The 20,137-nt window shown below is 45.0% G+C and overlaps 2 protein-coding genes across 2 annotated transcripts; one reads left to right on the top strand and one right to left on the bottom strand.

Moving 5' to 3' along the window:
• The first annotated feature begins 3,526 nt into the window (after nt 1–3,526).
• LOC111406725 lies at nt 3,527–4,702 on the top strand. The gene is made up of 5 exons (XM_023036105.1): nt 3,527–3,622; nt 3,696–3,730; nt 3,820–4,063; nt 4,142–4,405; nt 4,457–4,702. The coding sequence occupies exons 1-5, from the start codon at nt 3,527–3,529 to the stop codon at nt 4,700–4,702; spliced, it is 885 nt and encodes a 294-aa protein (XP_022891873.1).
• A 1,154-nt stretch (nt 4,703–5,856) lies between these two features.
• LOC111406724 lies at nt 5,857–11,094 on the bottom strand. The gene is made up of 5 exons (XM_023036104.1): nt 10,332–11,094; nt 8,818–10,268; nt 8,135–8,721; nt 6,527–8,083; nt 5,857–6,442 (listed from the first exon to the last, which is right to left on the bottom strand). The coding sequence occupies exons 1-5, from the start codon at nt 11,092–11,094 to the stop codon at nt 5,857–5,859; spliced, it is 4,944 nt and encodes a 1,647-aa protein (XP_022891872.1).
• Between the last annotated feature and the right edge of the window lie 9,043 nt (nt 11,095–20,137).

Raw genomic sequence — 20,137 nt, 5'->3', positions numbered from 1 at the left:
AAATTTCTAATTTCTAGCAATTTTTTAAAGAGTGATCTTTTCTAGGACGAACCTCCCAGATGCAAGCCCCTTTAAGATAACTTGGTGAACCCAACGAATCCATAGTGTGTCCTTTTTAAGTTGTATGTTTCAAAGGGATTTAGCAAGTAGTGCTAAATTCCAACTCTTTCAGTCTTTCAAGCCGAGGCCCCCTTCATCTTTTGGAAGGCAATGATCATTTCACGCAACCAAAGGCTTCTTAGATCTCCAAAGGAATTTCCTACAATGGTTAACAATCCTTGATATAATTGTAGCCGGGATAGGGAAGATAGAAAGCAAAAAACATTCAATTCCTTGAAGAACCGCCCTTATAAGTTCCACCTTGCCAGCATAAAATAATGAAGAGCAATTCCATGCACCAATATAAGTTGTAATTTTATCAAGAAAGGGAGCATAAGTACTTACTTTTAGCTTTTCCGAAGCAAGGGGAATGCCCAAATACCGAAATGACATACTACCCCTCGGGACATTTGTGAGTTGCAAGATATCCTCAAGTAGTTGTCCATGAATCCCCACCATATACAAACCGGATTTGAGGATGTTCAACCTTAAACCCAATACCAAACCAAAATTTGAGAGGCAATTCATGTGAATTTCCACCGACATGACATCTCCTCTAGCAAAGAGCATCAAATCATCCGCAAAAGCTAAATGGGTGATCTTTAGGGGGGCCACATTTAGGGTGATAATTGAAATTACTATCATTGGTGGTAGCTTTAAGCATTATTGAGAAGTATTCAATACAAAGCACAAACAAAAAGGGGGAGAGGGGATCACCTTGCCGGAGGCCTTTCCTTCATTTGTTTAAAGAACTCAAGCATAGACATGATAAAGATGAAAATTCAATTGTTATAATATGGCATTTTTTACTTATTTATGGTTTATTTCAATGAAATGGAGATTTTAAATATGTTAAAAGTTGTCCACGTAGGTAGGTCGTTCAGATTCAATGTTTATGGGAACATCTTATATTGTTCGGTATACCACATTGTTACGATTTAATCCAAAAATGGTATTCAGTCTCGAAGAAGTAATTTATTGAACAAACAAATATGTTGCTACATTAAGAGGGTAAATAAATATTACATGTGATAAAACAAACAAAACGTGAAAATGCAAATACAAGGAAAGGAAGTAACTTGTAAATGTTTCATGTGGATTGAATTTTAAATTAAGTTGGTTTTCTGGAATTATTTTTATTTTGGCAGCCAAAAACTGATTTTGTGTCTCAACTTTATAAGGGGACAGGAGGTCTTTTTATCAGATCTTTTCTTGTAAAGACAATGACCAAAGCATTCTCTCGTATAAGTTGTATGATAGAATAAACTAGGAATATTTCTTATCTGAAGGAAGTACGGAGTTATTCATGTTTCACCTAGTAGAATGGGGGTAAAACGGAGTTCTTGTAAATGTACAGGTTTTTGATTATGGACACTTTGTTTGTTACACTGTTGTATACACATATGCTAACTAAACTTTTATTACACTCCTTAGTGGCCGATCTATAAATTATGGACCTCTAAAGAATAGATAATATATTAGAGAAAGAAAGGAACATGTCTGGTCCATTCACTTCATGAACTCGTAACTCCCTTTAGGGGGGCATGATGGCAGATAGGGACTACCCACTTGTGTGTCCACGGGCCAGATCCTATTTGAAATGGATGGTGTGAGGATCAAGGAGGCGGATTTACCTTTAAGAACCTCTGCGTGAAGAGGTCGGGTTCACTCCTCTCTATTGCCTTTGGAGAAGGGGTTGGTGACTAAGAGCTGGTGGCAACTGAATACCTTTCACACCTAACCCAGGCTTTTGCCAACAATCTTTCTTTCAAAGGCTGATAGAACCTGATGCTACCAAAAATCGTACCTGTAGATTTCCCGAGCTTGATGACGGATGTGGAGCACGAACGTGATCTTCCGATACTGAAACAAAGGCAACGAGGTGTGTTCTCGTCGCCCCTCCGATGCCTAAGTCAGAAAGGGAAATATATGCGTGAGGCTATGTGCTGAAGAATAATGTAAAACGTACCTGAATAATGGCCCAAGGTTCTGCTTTTATAGGAGTAGGTAGTGTACTCCTAGTAGGATTGTGTTGGTTGGATGTTTTTATCCAAGGGAATTTCTATTATAAAGAGTGTCTTACTTGTAATGGAATTGTTTGACAAGTGGTGTCAGGGTTGATGTAAAATCCTTGGGTGTTTAGGTTTGTTAGTTAGGTACCCAGGTCTTAGGAGGCATGTTGGTGGTGTATGTCTCGAGGACTATTGTCGAGGACATTGAGAGAATGTAAATGTGTCCTCGAGGTATCTCGAGGACTACGATACCTCGAGGACTTAGGGTGACCCCGAGGACCATAGAAGAGAAATGAGGTGGGGTATATATTGAGTCCTCAGGATAGACTCCTCGGGATATATCAATATTGGCATAGTCACTGGCCCCCGTGCACTCGTCCTAGAGATCGAGCTCTTAGGATGGGGTGCACATGGGTTATTTCATTTCTCGAACCTTCGTCGAGAAGTGATGGCTGATGATATAGGTCGAGATATGATCGTTGCAGAGAGTGGCTTGGATTTGTGACACGTGTCTTCGTGGACGGTCATAGATAGCGACCTTTGGCCTCCCATCATTTTCACCTATAAATACTATTGTTCTCACCTTCATTTTTCACTTTTACCCACTGTAAATCAGAGTTCTGCGAGGTCGTGCTCGAGAAAAACACTTTGGGAACTTCTCAAGTCGTCGGGAATTCCAGGTAAGGCTCGAGAGTTTAAGTTATTCATAAGCTAGGTCTTAAGTTTGTTAAGTGATGTCGAGTAGTGAGGGTCGAGAATCTTCTAGCAGTTCTAGTAGTAGTGAGGACGTAGGGACCTCGATAATACCAACAGCTATTCCCCTAGAGGCTACTCCCGAGGCCCAGGTTAATATGGTTTTTGAGTATCCCGACGAACCCTGTAGGCTTAAAGAGCACTCAGTCATAGCTGCAGCTAGGGAATATGGTATAATGCCTAATTGTGATGTTCGATTTCCTGACCCCAAGGATATGATTATTCGAGCACGACGAGGGGAGTTTGTTATTTTTAGGGAGACCCTTAAGGCTGGCTTTAGGTGGCCCCTTCACCCCTTCTTTATTGCTCTATTAGTCGAGCACTCCATGTGCCCGGGGCAGTTAGTGCCCAACGCCTGGAGAATGCTTGTTTATTTTTTTATAGCATGTAGACACTTAGGTATCGAGCCCAACATTAGCCTCAGCAAATTAGTGTTCGAGCTTAAGAAGCATGCTCGATACACTTGTTTTGGCTATCTCTCGACGATTGGGGGCTTTAAAGTCCCGAGGATGGCGAGCTCTTTAAAGGGGTGGAGGGAGGGGTGGTTTTATGTTATAGCCCAAGAACCCGATCTTCCTTTCTGGCCTGATTGGGAAATCCCCGATGCCGAGAAGGTCTGTGAGGGCTAGGTGTATCCGGATGTTTTGGAAGAGCATAGGAGGATGCTGGTCGGGCTCATCCCCCTTTTCTCGACGATGAAGGAGATTGGGGAAGAGGTTATAGACCTGGCAGATATTAGAGGCGTCGAGGGTAGGGATGTTCCTTTATTATTATTTTTTGAAAAATACCCTCACCTTGTGCTCGTTCTAAAATGTTTGTAAATATTTGCAGGTTTGCCTTTTTATCCTCGGGCTCTCCGGAACTTTGTCAGTACAAGGGGAGACGCTCATCCACAGGGGCAGCCCCCGAGGAAGAAAAGCAAGAAGAGGCCTTAAGGGGCTCCTGAGGGTGCGAGGGGGCCTGGCGAAACTTCTCGAGCACATCCACAAGTCTTGACCCCTCTGCAACCGAACCTCAGATCTCCCACTCCTCGAGTCGTCACTCCTCGGCCTCCTTCTGAAGTGGTTGACCTTGAGGATGACCCGTCTCTTACCGGGGACTTTGAGACTTGCCACCTCGCTCCCGAACTCGTAAACAAATACAAAGAGGAGGTCAAGCTCGAGGATGGGATGAAGGTCCTCGAGGGTCTTACAGTGAAGGTAATCTTCGAACTTTCGACTTTAGCCTCGAGTTTATTGGTCGAGCTTAATACTTGACATTTTCTTCATTTTTTCCAGATGTTGAGTATAGCTCGAGGACTCTCTCTGCAAGGGCTCGAGGAGGCCAAGAGGGCAGTTGGGGTTGAGACGTCCATGGCCTCTAAGGATAGCAGGATTCAAGACCTCGAGGCACAGGTCGAGGTTTTATTGAAGGAGCGTGATGACGCGAGGAGGGAGGCTGCAAAGGCCAGGGATGACCTGGTTATAGCAAAGGATGAGGTCGAGGGCGCGAGGCTTGAGCTCATCCAGAAGACAGAGGATTTCGGGCGCGAGCTCACGGCTGTCAGGGAGAGGGCCTAGGAGGAGTTTAAAACCTCCGAGGACTGCGACAAGATAAAAGGGGAGTATGCGTCGAGGGCGTACTTCCATGCTCTGAAAGAAGCCCGGGCCTTCCTCCGTCAGAAGTTTCCCGACGTCACTCCAGACGACCTGAAGACAGTACCTTCCATTGCTGATACATTGGAGCTCTCGGGTTCGAAAGATGGAGGAGGATCGGGTGGAGATGATGAGGACGGTCTTGAGGACGACGTTGAGATCGACATCAGCAACCTCGATCCTCCTCTTGGCCACATTGGATGACTTCCCCACCCCGATCCTTTGTAATTTTTTGTTTAATTTTGACGATGTAAATTGATCGAGGACTATGTATGTTCTAAAGTTAGTTTATTCGAACTATTTATCTCGACCCCTTGGACTCCATACATTCGAGCAAACAAATTGGAAACTAACTGCTCATGCGACATTGAAGTGTTTACTCGAGGATTCCACAACTCGAGCGCATTTAAGGGATTAAAAAGTGACAGACATACATTCTCGAGGACTGTAATCCTCGAGCACAAATATATAAAAAAATGATGATGTGACATTCTCGAGGGCTGTAAACCTCGAGCACAATTAATCTTAAAAATGGTAATGTGCATCTCGAGGACTGTGTCCTCGAGCACAACTAATCTTAAAAAATGAGTACCATTCTCAAGGACTGTAATCCTCGAGCACAACTAAACTTTAAAAATTGATAGTGACATTCTCGAGGACTGTAATCCTCGAGCACAACTAAACTTTAAAAAGTTGGGTTGTGATTTCCTCGAGGACTGTAATCCTCGAGCACACTAAACTTTAAAAAGTTGGGTTGTGAAATCCTCGAGGGTGTCCAAAATGATGTGGGATTTTTGTATGTCCCTGGGTGATACTATAATGGTTTACGCTTGAGTATATGATCAAGGCTTTTTGTGCTTGCGCAGGGCAAGGCTTTGGTGCTTGCTTGAGGCAAGGCTTTTTTGACTGCTTGCCTGGGGCAAGGCTTTTTGTGCTTGCATGGGGCAAGGCTTTTTTGAGTGCTTGCTCAGGGCAAGACTTTTCGTGCTTGCGCGGGGCAAGGCTTTTTTGAGTGCTTGCCTGGGGCAAGGCTCTTTTGTGCTTGTGCGGGGCAAGGCCTTTTGGAGTGCTTGCCTGGGGCAAGGCTTTTTGAGTGCTTGCCTGGGGCAAAGCTTTTTTGAGTGCTTGCCTGGGGCAAGGCTTTTACTAAAGGGCTGTTATACCCGAAACTTGAATTTACTAACTTTTCGGACTGGACTTGGATTTATATTGTATCCAAGCTACCTACGTGCCCAAATGGGATCAAGCCGAACGTAGTTCATTACAAAAGAGAACGGAAAACATGCATGGGCACGAAGGCCCGCTAAACTAGAAATAAAATACAGAAAAAGAAAATCTCCTAAAAGGCGTCGGGAATTTTACTTGTAATATATTTTTAGATTGTCGGCATTCCAGGGCCTCGGAAGAGGTCTGCCAGAAGTGTCTCTTAGGCTGTATGCTCCTTTGCGAACCTGTCGTATGACCTCAAAGGGCCCTTCCCAGATGGGCCCGAGCTTCCCTGGGGGGTGGCCTGCTGCTTCGGCCCTCCTCAAGACCAAATCGCCAGCTCTGAACCTCCGAGCCTTGACTTTGCTATTAAAATGTTTCGCTGTCTTAGTTTGGTAAGAGGCCACCTTTATAGCGGCTTGCTCCCGTACTTCTTCCAAGAGATCAAGATGTTCAGTTGTATGCTCCGAGGTTTCTGGCACGAGCCTCCTATGGCTTGGCAGTCTAATTTCCACCGGGACCATTGCTTCAATGCCATAGGCTAACATAAAAGGGGTTTCTCCTGTGGTTGTCCTATGAGTTGTTCTATACATCCAAAGTATAGAAGGCAGCTCGTCGGACCAAGAACCCCTTACATCGGTTATTCTTGTTCGGAGGTCTTGCAATATGATTCGATTTGTTACCTCGGCCAGGCCATTGCTCTGAGGATACGAAACTGATGTCAGACGGTGATCAATCCTAAGGTTTGAGCAAAAGTTTCTAAACTGTTGGTTGTCAAATTGCCTGCCATTGTCGGTGATGAGGACCTTTGGTATCCCAAACCTGCAAATGATAGACCTCCAAGTGAAGGTTCTTAGCTTGGGCTCCGATATTGTGGCGAGGGGTTCGGCCTCTACCCATTTTGTGAAGTACTCTACTGCTACAGCAACAAACTTTAATTGGCCTCTTGCCACAGGAAAGGGGCCAAGGATGTCAACTCCCCATTGTTCGAACGGGGCCGAACAGTTAATGTTGGTGAGATCTTCGGCTCGTGAGTGGATAACATTACCAAACCTCTGGCACCTATCACATCTTTTAACATATTCTAAGGCGTCTTTTTTCATAGTTGGCCAGTAGTATCCATATCGTACGAGTTTAAAGGCCAAGGCCCTGGCTCCTTGATGATTCCCGCACACACCTTCATGAACTTCAGCAAGGGCCTGGGATGATTCTGATGGCCTGAGGCACCTTAGGTATGGAAGAGTAATACTTCTGCGAAAGAGGACACCGCTGATCATGCAGTACCTAGGAGCTCGGGCTCTGATGCTTCTGGCCAACCTGGCATCGCTTGGTAGACTTCCGCTTGTGATGAATTCTATGATCGGGTCCATCCAGGATGGTTCGTTGTCAATGTCCATGATGTTGAGGATTTGACTGATGCTGGGTTCTGTGATGATTTTAATGTGAACCGTTCTGTCAAGGCCGTCTACCCCCATGAACACAAGCCTGGATAATGCGTCGGCTTTTCCATTGTCCTTTCGAGCAATTTTTGTAATTTCACAGCTCTTGAATTTTCGTTGAAGATCCTGAACCTTCATACAGTACAAACTCATTTTCTCCTCCTTCCTTTCAAATGATCCTTCAATCTGTCCGACCACTAGCTGTGAATCACTGAATAGCTTTACGAACTCGAGCTCTAGGCAAAGGGCTAGCTCAAGAGCAATAACGACGGCCTCATACTCTACCTTGTTGTTGGTTGCTTCAAACTCGAATCTGAGAGCGCATTGGATCTCTGTTTGTTTGTCAGGGCTGATGATGATGACCCCTGCGCTCGAGCCTGAGGAGTTCGATGCTCCATCCACAAATATTTGCCAAGTGTCCAAATTAGTGCTCATGCTCGAGCTATCACCTGGCCCCCGAGGCCTAGGGGTTAGTTCTGCAATGAAGTCGGCCAGAGCTTGGGCTTTGATAGATGGGCGTGGTTTGAATTCTATGTCAAATTCCCCAAGCTCTATTGCCCATTTCATCAGTCTTCCTGATACGTCCGGCTTCTGAAGTATATGCCTAAGTGGTTGATTAGTGAGCACCACAATAGGGTGAGACTGAAAATACTGCCGGAGTTTCCGTGCTGCTATAACCAAGGCAAGGGCAAGTTGTTCCGCCAAAGTATACCTGGTTTTCGCATCGAGTAGGACCTTGCTTACATAGTAGATAGGTTGCTGGACTTTGTTAACCTCTTTCACCAAGACCCCGCTGACAGCGTTTTGAGATACGGCCAAGTACAAAAATAAGGTGTCACCAGGCTCAGGCCTAGTGAGAATAGGGGGAGATGCCAACGTCTGCTTGAGCTCCTGGAAAGCTTTCTCACAGTCTTCACTCCAATCAAAGCCTTGGTTTCCTCTGAGGACTTTGAAGAAGGGATATCACCTGTCTGATGCTCGGGACATGAACCTGTTCAAGGCTGCTATCCTCCCAGTCAACCTCTGTACCTCTTTCTTGTTCCTTGGTGATTCCATAGACGCCAAGGCTTGTATTTTGTCAGGGTTGGCCTCTATCCCCCGATGAGTGATCATGAAGCCCAAGAACTTGCCCGAGGCCACGCCAAATGCACATTTTGCGGGGTTCAACTTCATTCCGTACTTTCGCAAGGTGTTGAACACTTCTTCAAGATCTGAAATATGTTGGTCCACCTGTTTGCTTTTGACCACCATGTCATCAACGTACGCCTCCACATTCCTTCCAATCAAGTTAGTAAAGACTTTGTTGATGAGCCTTTGGTATGTTGCCCCTGCATTCTTCAAACCTAAAGGCATGACCTTATAATAGTATATGACAGAATCGGCCATGAATGAGGTCTTTTCTTGATCTTCCTCGGCCATGAGGATTTGATGATAACCAGAAAATGCATCCAAGCTGTATAGCTTATGTCCAGACGTGCTATCCACCAAGTTGTCAATCCGCGGTAGGGGATAACTATCCTTTGGACATGCTTTATTAAGATCTGTGAAGTCAATGTAGACTCTCCACTTACCATTGGCCTTTTTCACTAAAACAACATTGGAAAGCCAATCGGGATATTGGACCTCCTAAATGAACTGAGCACTAATGAGTTTGTTAATTTCTTCGTGGATGACCTCCCGACATTCTGGGGCAAACTGTCTTTTCCTTTGTTTTATTGGCCTGGCCGCTGGGCTAATGTTAAGCCTGTGGACTGCAATTTTAGGGTCTATCCCTGACATATCCTCAACCTTCCAGGCAAAAACGTCAATGTTGCAAGATAAGCAACCAACAAATTCTGTCTTTAGGGTGACGTCAAGATCCTGACCAATAGTCACCTTCTTATCATGCTCGAGCTCAATTTTCATCAATTCTTCGACAGGGGCAAGTCTGACTTGCTGCCCGTCCTCGGGATCAATCCTTGAGATTTGCATGACGTCGTTATTTATTTCCCGAACGCTGGCAACATAGCATTGTCTGGCAGCTGTCTGGTCTCCACGGATAACCCCAACGCCATTACTTGTTGGAAACTTCATGGCCAGGTGGAAGGTAGACACAATGGCTTTGATCTTGTTCAGAAGTGGTCTTCCCAGAATAGCGTTATAGGCCATTGAGACACGTACCACTTGGAAAGATGTCATCTCCGTAACCTGTTTCTGGCCAGAACCCAAAGTTAGAGGGAGCTCGACGACACCTTCTGGAGTGATGACTCCTCTCCCAAACCCTTGGAGAGGAGTTTTAACCGCTTTGAGCTGCTGAGATGAGATTCCCATTTTGGCAAAAGCTTCTTGTGAAAGTATATTGGCCTCGCTCCCGTTGTCAACCAAGATCCTCTTTACTTCAAAATTGGCCAAAATCGCTGAGATTACCAAGGCGTCATCATGTGGGAGTGATACGCCTTCTAAGTCTCCGGTCCGAAAAGTGATATCCTCTAGCTTTCCATGAGGCATCCCAGAGGCCAAGGCATATCGTCGGGCATATTGTTTTCTTCCACTGTTAGAGTCTCCTCCCGAGGCAATACCTCCAATGATGATATTGATGGTTCCAGTAGTGGGTTGACCATCCCTTTTTGCCTCAGGGTCTTTTTTCCTGCCACGATCATTCCTCGAGCGCTTGTCGTTACCGACGTAGGAGCTCAGGAGTCCTCTTTTAATAAGGGCTTCAATCTCCCGTTGCAGGGCCTTACAGTTCTCCATGGTATGCCCATGATCCCGATGGAACTCACAGTACTTGTTCATGTCCCTGGATTCCGGTGGTGACCTCATTCTGACAGGCCATTTCAGTTCCTTCATATCCTTGATCTCCATCAATAGATTGGTCTTTGACGTATTTAAACGCGTGAACGGCGCCGGGGGAACCTCCTGTCTCTGTTTTTTCCGATGTTGTTCTTCATGGGGGTTCGGGTCATGCTGTCTTTTATGCTCGACCCTTTCATGGGATGGTCCAACCTTTCTCGGGTTCAGTGTTTCCTCCATATTTATGTACTTCTCAGCTCGGGTAAGAAGCTCGGTGACTGTCTTTGGTGGAGTTTTGGATAAAGACATCTTGAAAGCCTCGCACTTTATGGCATATGTGAGGGCAGAAACTGCTGCAGTTATGTGTAGGTCGGGAATCTGAAGTCTTTCCTAGTTGAACCTGGTCATGAAGTCACGTAGGGTCTCATTTTGCCCTTGTCTAAGTTGCATGAGGGAAGCCGATGTCTTCCTTATGTGTTTGCTGCTTGCGAAGAAAGCGTAGAACTTGTCCGCCAAATCCGAGAATGAGGCTATGGAGTTGGACTCTAAGATTGAGAACCAATCTCTAGCAGCATTCGCCAAAGTTTGCGGGAAGGCCTTGCACATCACCTGATCTGGTGCAACCTGTAGATTCATGACGTCCGTGTATATGTTCAGATGATTGATTGGATCGGTGGTCCCATCATATTCTTTGATCCTAGGATACTTAAATCTGTCTGGCAAGGGGAATGTTAATATCTCGGGAGTAAATGGAGTGTTGAGACTGAATCTTGTCGTCCCTTTGTTGCCCTGAAGTAGGCCCGCCGTAATTCCTTCTTGAATAATCCTAGCGAGTTCCCCGGACTCCATGGTCACTGATCTCGAGGCCGAGGTCACATGTGGTATACCCGAGGCCCCTGCTCCGCCATTGTCAGGGACATGAGCTCGAGCTCGAGTATCAGCCATGAAACCCCCTTGGGGTGCCGGTGTGGATGACGGATGCGAATTTCTTTGACTTAGCAGCTGAGTCAATGTGGCGATCTGTTGTCTGAGCTCTTCAAAGGCTCCAGTAGTGACGACTGTCGACCGGGGCTCTGGCACTTCTGATGATTCCTCTTGAGGAACAGGGATATTCTCAGGAGGGGGTTGGTTTGGAGCGGATGAGCTTGCGGGTGGAAGACCTGATCGTGTGTTTACCATGGCTTTTGGTAGCGCTTCCCACAGACGGCGCCAATGATGCTACCAAAAATCGTACCTGTAGATTTCCCGAGCTTGATGACGGATGTGGAGCACGAACGTGATCTTCCGATACCTGAAACAAAGGCAACGAGGTGTGTTCTCGTCGCCCCTCCGATGTTTAAGTCAGAAAGGGAAATATATGCGTGAGGCTATGTGCTGAAGAACAATGTAAAACGTACCTGAATAATGGCCCAAGGTTCTGCTTTTATAGGAGTAGGTAGTGTACTCCTAGTAGGATTGTGTTGGTTGGATGTTTTTATCCAAGGGAATTTCTATTATAAAGAGTGTCCTACTTGTAATGGAATTGTTTGACAAGTGGTGTCAGGGTTGATGTAAAATCCTTGGGTGTTTAGGTTTGTTAGTTAGGTACCCAGGTCTTAGGAGGCATGTTGGTGGTGTATGTCTCGAGGACTATTGTAGAGGACATTGAGAGAATGTAAATGTGTCCTCGAGGTATCTCAAGGACTACGATACCTAGAGGACTTAGGGTGACCCCGAGGACCATAGAAGAGAAATGAGGTGGGGTATATATTGAGTCCTCGGGATAGACTCCTCGGGGTATATCAATATTGGCATAGTCAGAACCTATCTGTTTTTTGGGTTTGACTCCACAAGTGATCCATAAACATGGCTGTTCATCAAAGATTTATGAGTATCTCATCGAGACGGGGTGACATGTTAACTCTCAGTGAGTTTTATTTTATTTTATTTTTATGTTTTTTGGGGGAGGTAGTGAATTCTGTCAGTAATCAAGCCATTATGAAGAAGGGTTTTCAATTTTTTTCCCCTGAAACCATTGTGGTAAAAGATTTACATAAGGTAATTTCATGTTGTTATTCCATGTTAACTAAGAGCTCGATACCATCTGGCAGATTAATAATTTATAAATCTTTGATGTCTACGTGTCTTTGCTTGTAGTTGGATTTAGAAAATATTTTGGACTTTTAACTAGTTAATGCTAGATATCTCATTGTTTCTATTTGTCAAAAACATTTGTTCAATTTAAAACAGGAAAGTGGAACCAAAAAGCCTATTATTGCTTTCATCGATGGACTTACTGCTCCACATGGTCGGCGTTTGGGTCATGCAAGAGGTCCTGTATTCTTGTCAATTCTCAAAATTCAACAATTCTATTTGTGGCATATTATTTTATCTGATTCCTGATAAACCTAAAGTGAAAACACATGAAAATGAAGAATTTGTTTGCTTTCTTTTTTCATTTTTGTTTGATGTCTTACAAAAATATGTTGGAATAATTCCAAATATGTGCTTCACGTTCGATTATAAATTTTATGGGTTAGATGTGTTAGGAGTATGACTCAAATATGAGTCTTTTGAAGAGGCGTATTCGACTTGAACTAGGAGAATATGAACCTAGGGTTTAAGGAAACTAAGTTGAATAAGGAAACAAAATCCTGTTGAAATTGAGTTTCCTAATTGTAATATATTTTCTTGCCTTTTAGGACTCTTCTAGGGTTGACCTATAAATACGAGGCTCCTCTGGTCAGTTTGGAGAGAGTAACATAAAAACAGTATTGCTAGTTTGTCTTGTATTCTCCATATTGTTCAGTTTAATAAACATCGTTCTCTGCGTTAATCTCTTTGTGTTTTTTTAATTACTTTTTAACCTTGTTTTTCGTGGTGTGATCTAGTATACTTCAATATTGTTATTAAATCTCGTTCTTTATAATCCCGTTTGGAGTCAATATGTGTTATTGGAGCTTTCGCCCCCCAACAAGTGGTATTAGAGCTTGATTCCTTTCATAAATTGGTTGAGATTTTTTCGGGATGAGTGAGTTGAAGTATGATATTCCGCAACTAGATCGCAATACAAGATTTTCTTTATGGCAAGTAAAGATGAGGGCTGTTCTGGCGCAGTTGGATTTGGACGATACGTTGCTGGGTTTTGAGAAGATGCCAGCTGATTGGATAACGGAGGAGAAACAACGAAAGGATCGGAAGGCTGTGTCGTTGATTCATCTTCATTTATCTAATAATATTCTGCATGATGTCTTGAAAGAGAAGATGACTGCTACTTTGTGGTTGAGACTAGAGTAGTTATGTATGACTAAAATTCTTACTAGTAAACTGACTCTTAAGTAGAAGTTGTATTCCCATCGCATGGTGGAAGGATGATTTTTGGAAAATCACATTGCTATGTTCAAGGAAATAGTTGCAGATTTGGAGACGTTAGAGGTTAAGTACGATGAATAGGATCTTACCTTGATTCTGTTGTGTTCACTGCCTGAGTCTTATGCGTCATTTCGGGATACTATCTTGTATAGTCGACATACTTTGATTATAGAAGATGTCTATGATGCTTTGCACTCAAAGGAGAAAATGAAGAATTTGGTTGGAGCTACATCAAGGGATGGGGAAGCTCTTGTATCTCAAGGTGATCAACGAAGAGGCAGATCAAGAGTTAGATTTAGCAATGTGATCTATTACTACTGCAAAAGGAAGTGACATATTTGGAAGGATTGTGATATGTTGCAGGCTAAATGTGATTTAGCTGCAAATCGTAGGGTGCAACCTTTGAATTCAGACGAAACAAATGTAGCTGAGAATTGTTTAGAGAGTGAAGATGTGATGTTGACCATGGTATCTAATGTGGAGTCTAGGCCTGACGAGGAGTGAATTCTTGATTTCGCATGTTCGCACCATATGTGTTTCGATAGGAATTTATTTCAGACATATGAGGCTGCTAGTAAGGTGAAGTTGTAATGGGAAACAACCAATCTTATCGTATTGCTAGGATCCGTTGAGTTAGATTGAGGCTGCGGGATGGAACATTTAGAACAATTGATTAGGTTCGATATGTTCTTGACTTGAAAAAGAATCTCATTTCGCTAAGTACCCTGGATGCAAAAATGTATAAATTCTCTGAAGGAGGTGGAGTCTTGAAGGTCCGAAAAGGGAGTACGAGTTTTACTAGAGGGAGGAAAAGATCCTAGTTGTACATTTTGCAGGGGAGTGCAAAACCAATTAAGAGGAGACATTTGGACAAGTTTAGTACCGTGGTGGAACTTCAGTTTGGTACAGTACCTCTTGTGTTTGGCTCTGAGTCGATTCAGAACACTGCTAGGGAGAGCGTTGATGATTCTGCTTTGCCATCAATTTCAGCGGGTACACTATGTTCAATTACTGGGGTCGGACTCATCGAGCGTAGGTACCATGGTGTCAGCAATGTCTGGAATGCTTCTGGGGATGTTGAAGGCGATAGTTCCAGCAAGAGACCTTCTGATCAAGTATCTGGTTTGGTTATTGCTATAGGGTGTGTTTCGACCCTGTGTGATCAACATTAATTCCTTAGTGGAATTGGGAACCCTGGGGATTGGGTTCGGGTGTCGGTTGTGGACGCCGAGCAGAGGACAAGTGTTTGGTTTATATGGAGTGGTTACTGTGTTGATGAGATTTGGCCAGTTCATTCATTCGTTGCACTAGAATTTGAGTCAAGGTGGAGATTGTTAGGAGTATGACTCAAATAGGAGTCTTTTGAAGAGGCATATACGACTTGGACTAGGAGAATATTAACCTAGGGTTTAAAGAAACTAAGTTAAATAAGGAAACAAAATCCTTTTGAAATTGGGTCTCCTAATTGTAATATATTTTCTTGCTTTTTGGGACTCTTCTAGGGTTGGTCTATAAATACGAGGCTCCTCTGGTCAGTTTGTAGAGAGAGTAAGTATTGCTAGTCTGTCTTGTATTCTTTATATTGTTCAGTTTAATAAACATTGTTCTCTGTGTTAATCCCTTTGTGTTTTCTTTACTTTAAACCTTATTTTTCGTGGTATGATCTAGTATACTTCAATATTGTTATTAAATCTCGTTCTTTATAATCCAGTTTGGAGTCAACGTTTGTTATTGGAGCTTTCGCCCCCCAATAAGATGTATGACTCATAATGATATTTGTTGTTACGCCCCTATTTGAACCACTTCGAAAAGTCTTCCACTGTGTCATACGAGGTGTCCAACACCCATCCGAAGTGGATCTTAAGTGATTCCATCACCAATGTTGGCGAGCCGCTAACACGCTGCGAGGCACGAACAATTGTACCGAGCCAACTGAACTGTTCTTGGCTTTGACCCCCGAAGTACAATGCACTCCGGCGACCTCTGTCAGAGGATCCGTCGCCAATTTCAGAAAGAAATCTGTGTCAGGATCCTCTCTTCCCCCAAAGTTTAATTGATTTGACGTTCCATGGGCCTAGTTGATGTGACGTATCAACTTTATATCAACTCAACTCGGGAGAAGTTATTATCCGCTCACTCTATAGACGCGGCTGATTGACGCCTATGAGCAGACGCCTCACACCGTCTGATGCATACACGTATCCCACATCTAACGGTTCTCCTCAACTATAAATACCCAAGGTTTGACAAGAGACAAAGGTAATAAAACTCTTAAAACTTAGCTCTCCATAAAAAGTAAATATATATTCTCCTCTCCACCCTTTTTGCACAACCTTAGCATTGTTTCGAACACCAGGAGCTAACTTGACCGTCGGAGTGTATGCGGCCGCCGTCACCCCCGCTCCGGCCGTGTGCATTTGACCTTGCTTAGGGAGGATTACATGGAGTAGCTATCAGTTGACCACGTGGAGGGTCCAATTAACGAGGTCAACAGATTGACGTCGTCTGTGAGAATCACTTCCCATCCAAAGGTCTACATTCTCCACTAGAAAAGCCACTGGAAAACCCTTGGCTTACCCCGAAAAGGTGACGTTCTTGAAAAAGAATAAAGTCGAATTACAACCCAGATCCTCATCACCCTTGAAAAAGGAGTAGATAAGATGAGTTCCAGCAATGAGGACGTGAACCCCAGGATGGACGCCTCTGAAGAAAAGGTGCTCCGAAACAATGTCACTCACTAAAGGCCCCATCACCAGCGTCGTCGAGGTGAAAGAATGACCATGCTCACTGAAGGAATGACCCAAATAGCTGCGGGCATGGGAGAGATCGCAGCTCAGAATACGACGATGCATGAATTCTTCATGCGAGCCCAAGGTCACCAGGGCGCCCAAATGCCCCAAGAATCTTACCCAGCTTGCGAAGGCCTTGTGTCTCGTTCCCAAGGCCATATGAGCCAGCACTGAGTAACCCCCCTCGTGAGAGAAGTGGGTACAAAAGTCACATCCTATGTGCAAGGGAGCCAACCAGCAGAACCGCAATTGGGGGATAACTTCCTACTAGAATATGAAATACAAAGGTCAGTCGGTGTCTTTGATTGAATAGGGCGGGACCCTAGTAATAGGGTCCGCTCAGTGGAAAGATAAGTTCAATAAGGGAAGAACAAGAACAAGTGCCCCTTCCACCTAGAAATAGGAAGGAGAGAAGAAACTTGATTGATTGGGGTAGTCGAGGAAGAGCACCTCCACCCCCCAGAACATGCAAGATGAAGGGGACTCCGAAGGGCCATGTCGATCTTATGAGATTGATGATGATGATGATGATAATATCCCTTTCTCAAGGGAGATCTGAGGCCCCCTGATGCCTGCAAATATCGTACCATCTAAAATCCCCAAATATGAAGGAAAATGGGACCTAGAGAAGCACCTTACGAAGTATATGACACAGATGAGTCTCAGAGGAGCCTCGTCTGCTTTGAAATGCAAAGCTTTCCACCTAACCCTAGCCGGAGCAGCCGAAGTGTGGTACAACAGGCTACCTCCTCTGAGCATTAGGAGTTGGCCAAAGCTAAAAAATGCCTTCTTGAACCAGTACCTCTCACGTAGAGAAGGAGAGGCCCCAGTGCAATGCCTGCAAGATATGAGACAAGCCCCTGGAGAAACGCTGAAAAGGTACCTCGCTAGGTTTACGGACGAGATCACCTACTGCGAGCAGGTCACTGACAAAGAAGCGCTTTCAGGCTTGAAAGGCGATCTCAACATGAACACTTTGTTCTGGAGTGATGTACGCAGCAAGAATCCTACCACTTATGACGAACTGGTGAAAATGATGAGAGTTGAGATCGTCAGCGAAGAAATGATTGATCACTGAAATCGTGCCGTACGGGGACTCCCTCCGCCTCAGAGGTAGGTAGGTCGAGGACCCGCAGCTCACCTTGTCATCCAGCAATAGACCCAGGTAGGGCATACAATAGCTCCCATATTCGGGCAGGCACTAGCTTTTGCTACGCTAAATGCAGTGCCAGTATTGGCATACGAGAATGCCCCTGCTGAGGTGGGACCATCTAGGGCTACTGATAGTAGTCGAAAGAAGAAGAAAAAGCGGTCAAACAGGCCCCTAGAAGGGACAAGATTTTGCAACTTCCACCAACTCTATGGACATGACACTAGCGAGTGCAGAGACGCTCCGAGGTGCTTAGATCGGAATAACCCACATCCCTCCAGGAGGGATGAACATCCCCGTAGATCCGCCTTCCCGAACAGGGATGAAAGGAGACAGAGAGATCAATCACCCTGACGAAGAGGATCGAGAGATAGAGGAGAGTCCAGACAGAGAAATGAGGCCCCATTTTCTGGAAGCCAAATCATAAGGGAAATTGACACGATCATCGGGAGACCTCACATCAGCGACAATACTAGGAATGCCCAAAGGAACTACACAAGGGAAGCAAAGGATCCGTCGATGCTCACGTACATCGTCGACCAGTCCCAAGAAGTCAACAGGATGGCCCCGATTTCCTTCTCCCAAGAAGATACACAAGGAGTTCACCACCCCCATTGTGACGCACTGGTAGTAAGGATCGTAGTAGCAAGAAACGGACTCAAACGCATGCTTGTCGACAATGGCAGCTCGGTGAACATACTGTTTGTCTCTACCTTCGAAAAAATGCAAATTGGACACGGGCTAATCCCCATGACTGACCCACTGATGGGATTTACCAGGGACAGCATCATCCCACGAGAACGGATTACCCTGCCCCATCTAGATGGGTTCAGCTCCCCTAGTGGCCCAACATTTCATGGAGTTTTTGGTAGTAGACCACAGGTCAGCCTACCACAGAGTATTGGGCAGACTCGCCTTGAAAGATCTATGGGCTGCCACCTCCATATATTACATGTGTATGAAGTTCCCAACTGAGCATAGAATTGCTACGGTTCGAGGTGGCCAGATGGGCTCCAGAGCATGTTATCTAAAGTTTCTGCGAAAATCAAAGCTCCGCACAGTTAATGTAATCATAACGGAGGTTGCAAGAGAACCCGACCTGGATGTGAAAATGCTCGATGCCCCTGAAATAGGGCATACCTCCGAACAGGAGGAAGACGTTGACATGGAAGAGGCCCCTGAAGAAGGACACCCTCTTGAAACTGGCTCAGAACTGAACGTGACCCCAATGGAAGAACTTGAAACATTCTCCGTCAACGCAGAGGAAGCATGAAGACATGGTAGGGATAGACCTAAGGATCAGTTGTTATCGCCTAAGCATCAACGCCTCCTGTGCCTGACATCGGCAGAAAAGACGAGCCCTCAACCCGGAGAGGTACGAGGTGTTCAAAGACGAGGTCAACAAGCTTAGCCGCAGCAACTTCATCAGAGAAGCCATCTATCCGAAGTGGATATCCAACCCGGTTCTAGTGAGGAAGCCTAGCGGGAGATGGAGGGTGTGCGTAGACTTCACGAACTTAAACAAAGCATGCCCCAAAGATAGCTTCCCACTGCCGAGGATAGACCAACTTGTGGATTCCACTACCGGACATGAACTCTTGAGCTTCATGGATGCGTATTCAGGATACAACCAGATACCCATGTTTTGACCTGATGAGGAGGCCACATCGTTCATCACGGACAGAGGACTGTACTGCTACAAAGTCATGCCCTTTGGATTGAAAAATGTCGAAGCTACATATCAGAGGCTGGTCAACAAGATATTTTTCGAACTCTTTGGCAAAACCATGGAAGTCTACGTGGACGACATGCTAGTCAAAAGCCTCCAGGCGAATGATCACGTATGTCACCTCGACCAGACCTTTCAGATTCTTAGGAAATACAAAATGAAATTGAACCCCCTCAAATGCACCTTCGACGTGGTTTCGGGTCAGTTTTTAGGGTACATTGTGAACCAAAAGGGAATCGAGGCAAATCCGATAAAGATTAGGGCTTTATTGGAAATGAGGTCGCCTCAGAAGCTGAAGGAGGTCCAGAGCCTCAATGATCGGATAGTTGCGCTCAGTCGCTTCATTTCCAGAGCCACTGATAAGAGCCTACCCTTCTTCAAGGTGTTGAAGCAAGAGAAGAAGTTTCAATGGACCAATGAGTACGAAGAAGCCTTCCAAGCGCTGAAGAAACACTTAGGAGAGGGGCCTCTATTATCCAAACCTAAACCACAGGAATCACTACTGCTATACTTGGCGGTCTCAGGCGAGGCGGTCAGGTCAGTCATAGTTAGAGAAGAAGACGACCATCAATTGCCGGTAAAAGCACTACTCCCGGTAGAGACCTACTACCCGGACATGGAAAAACTGGCACTCGCCCTCATCACGACGTCAAGGAAACTGAGGCCATACTTCCAGGCGCACTCAATCGAAGTTTTCACCAATTTCCCATTAAAGTAGGTACTGCAGAGAACGGAAGCTTCGGGCCGCCTACTAAAATGGGCAGTTGAACTCAGTGAGTTCGACCTACTGTTCCGATCTAGACATGCCATCAAGGGACAAGTACTTGCAGATTTTGTGGTTGAATTTGCTATAGCGCCAGAAATGGAGGCGACAATGAAACCAGCCGAGCTCCCAACATAGCACTTGTTCGTGGATGGATCCTCAGGAGAAACTAGCTCCGGAGCTGGGATCATCTTGGAAAGCCAGAAAGGCCACAAGCTAAATTACGTAGTAAGGTTCGACTTTAAAGCCTCGAACAACACTGTCGAATATGAGGCCCTTCTAGCAGACCTTAGGCTCGCAAAAGAAATACAGGTCAGAAAGCTCCTGGCAAATAGCGACTATCAACTTGTGGTGAGTCAGGTCAATGGGAACTTTGTCGCCAAAGACAATAGCATGGCTGCATATTTAAAATTGGTCCTGGACCTAATCCCACATTTTGA

Source organism: Olea europaea, chromosome 12, assembly GCF_002742605.1.
Source record: "Olea europaea var. sylvestris chromosome 12, O_europaea_v1, whole genome shotgun sequence".
Taxonomy (NCBI): domain Eukaryota; kingdom Viridiplantae; phylum Streptophyta; class Magnoliopsida; order Lamiales; family Oleaceae; genus Olea; species Olea europaea.
Note: the sequence above shows the minus strand (reverse complement) of the source record. Positions and strands in the feature narration are given on the sequence as shown.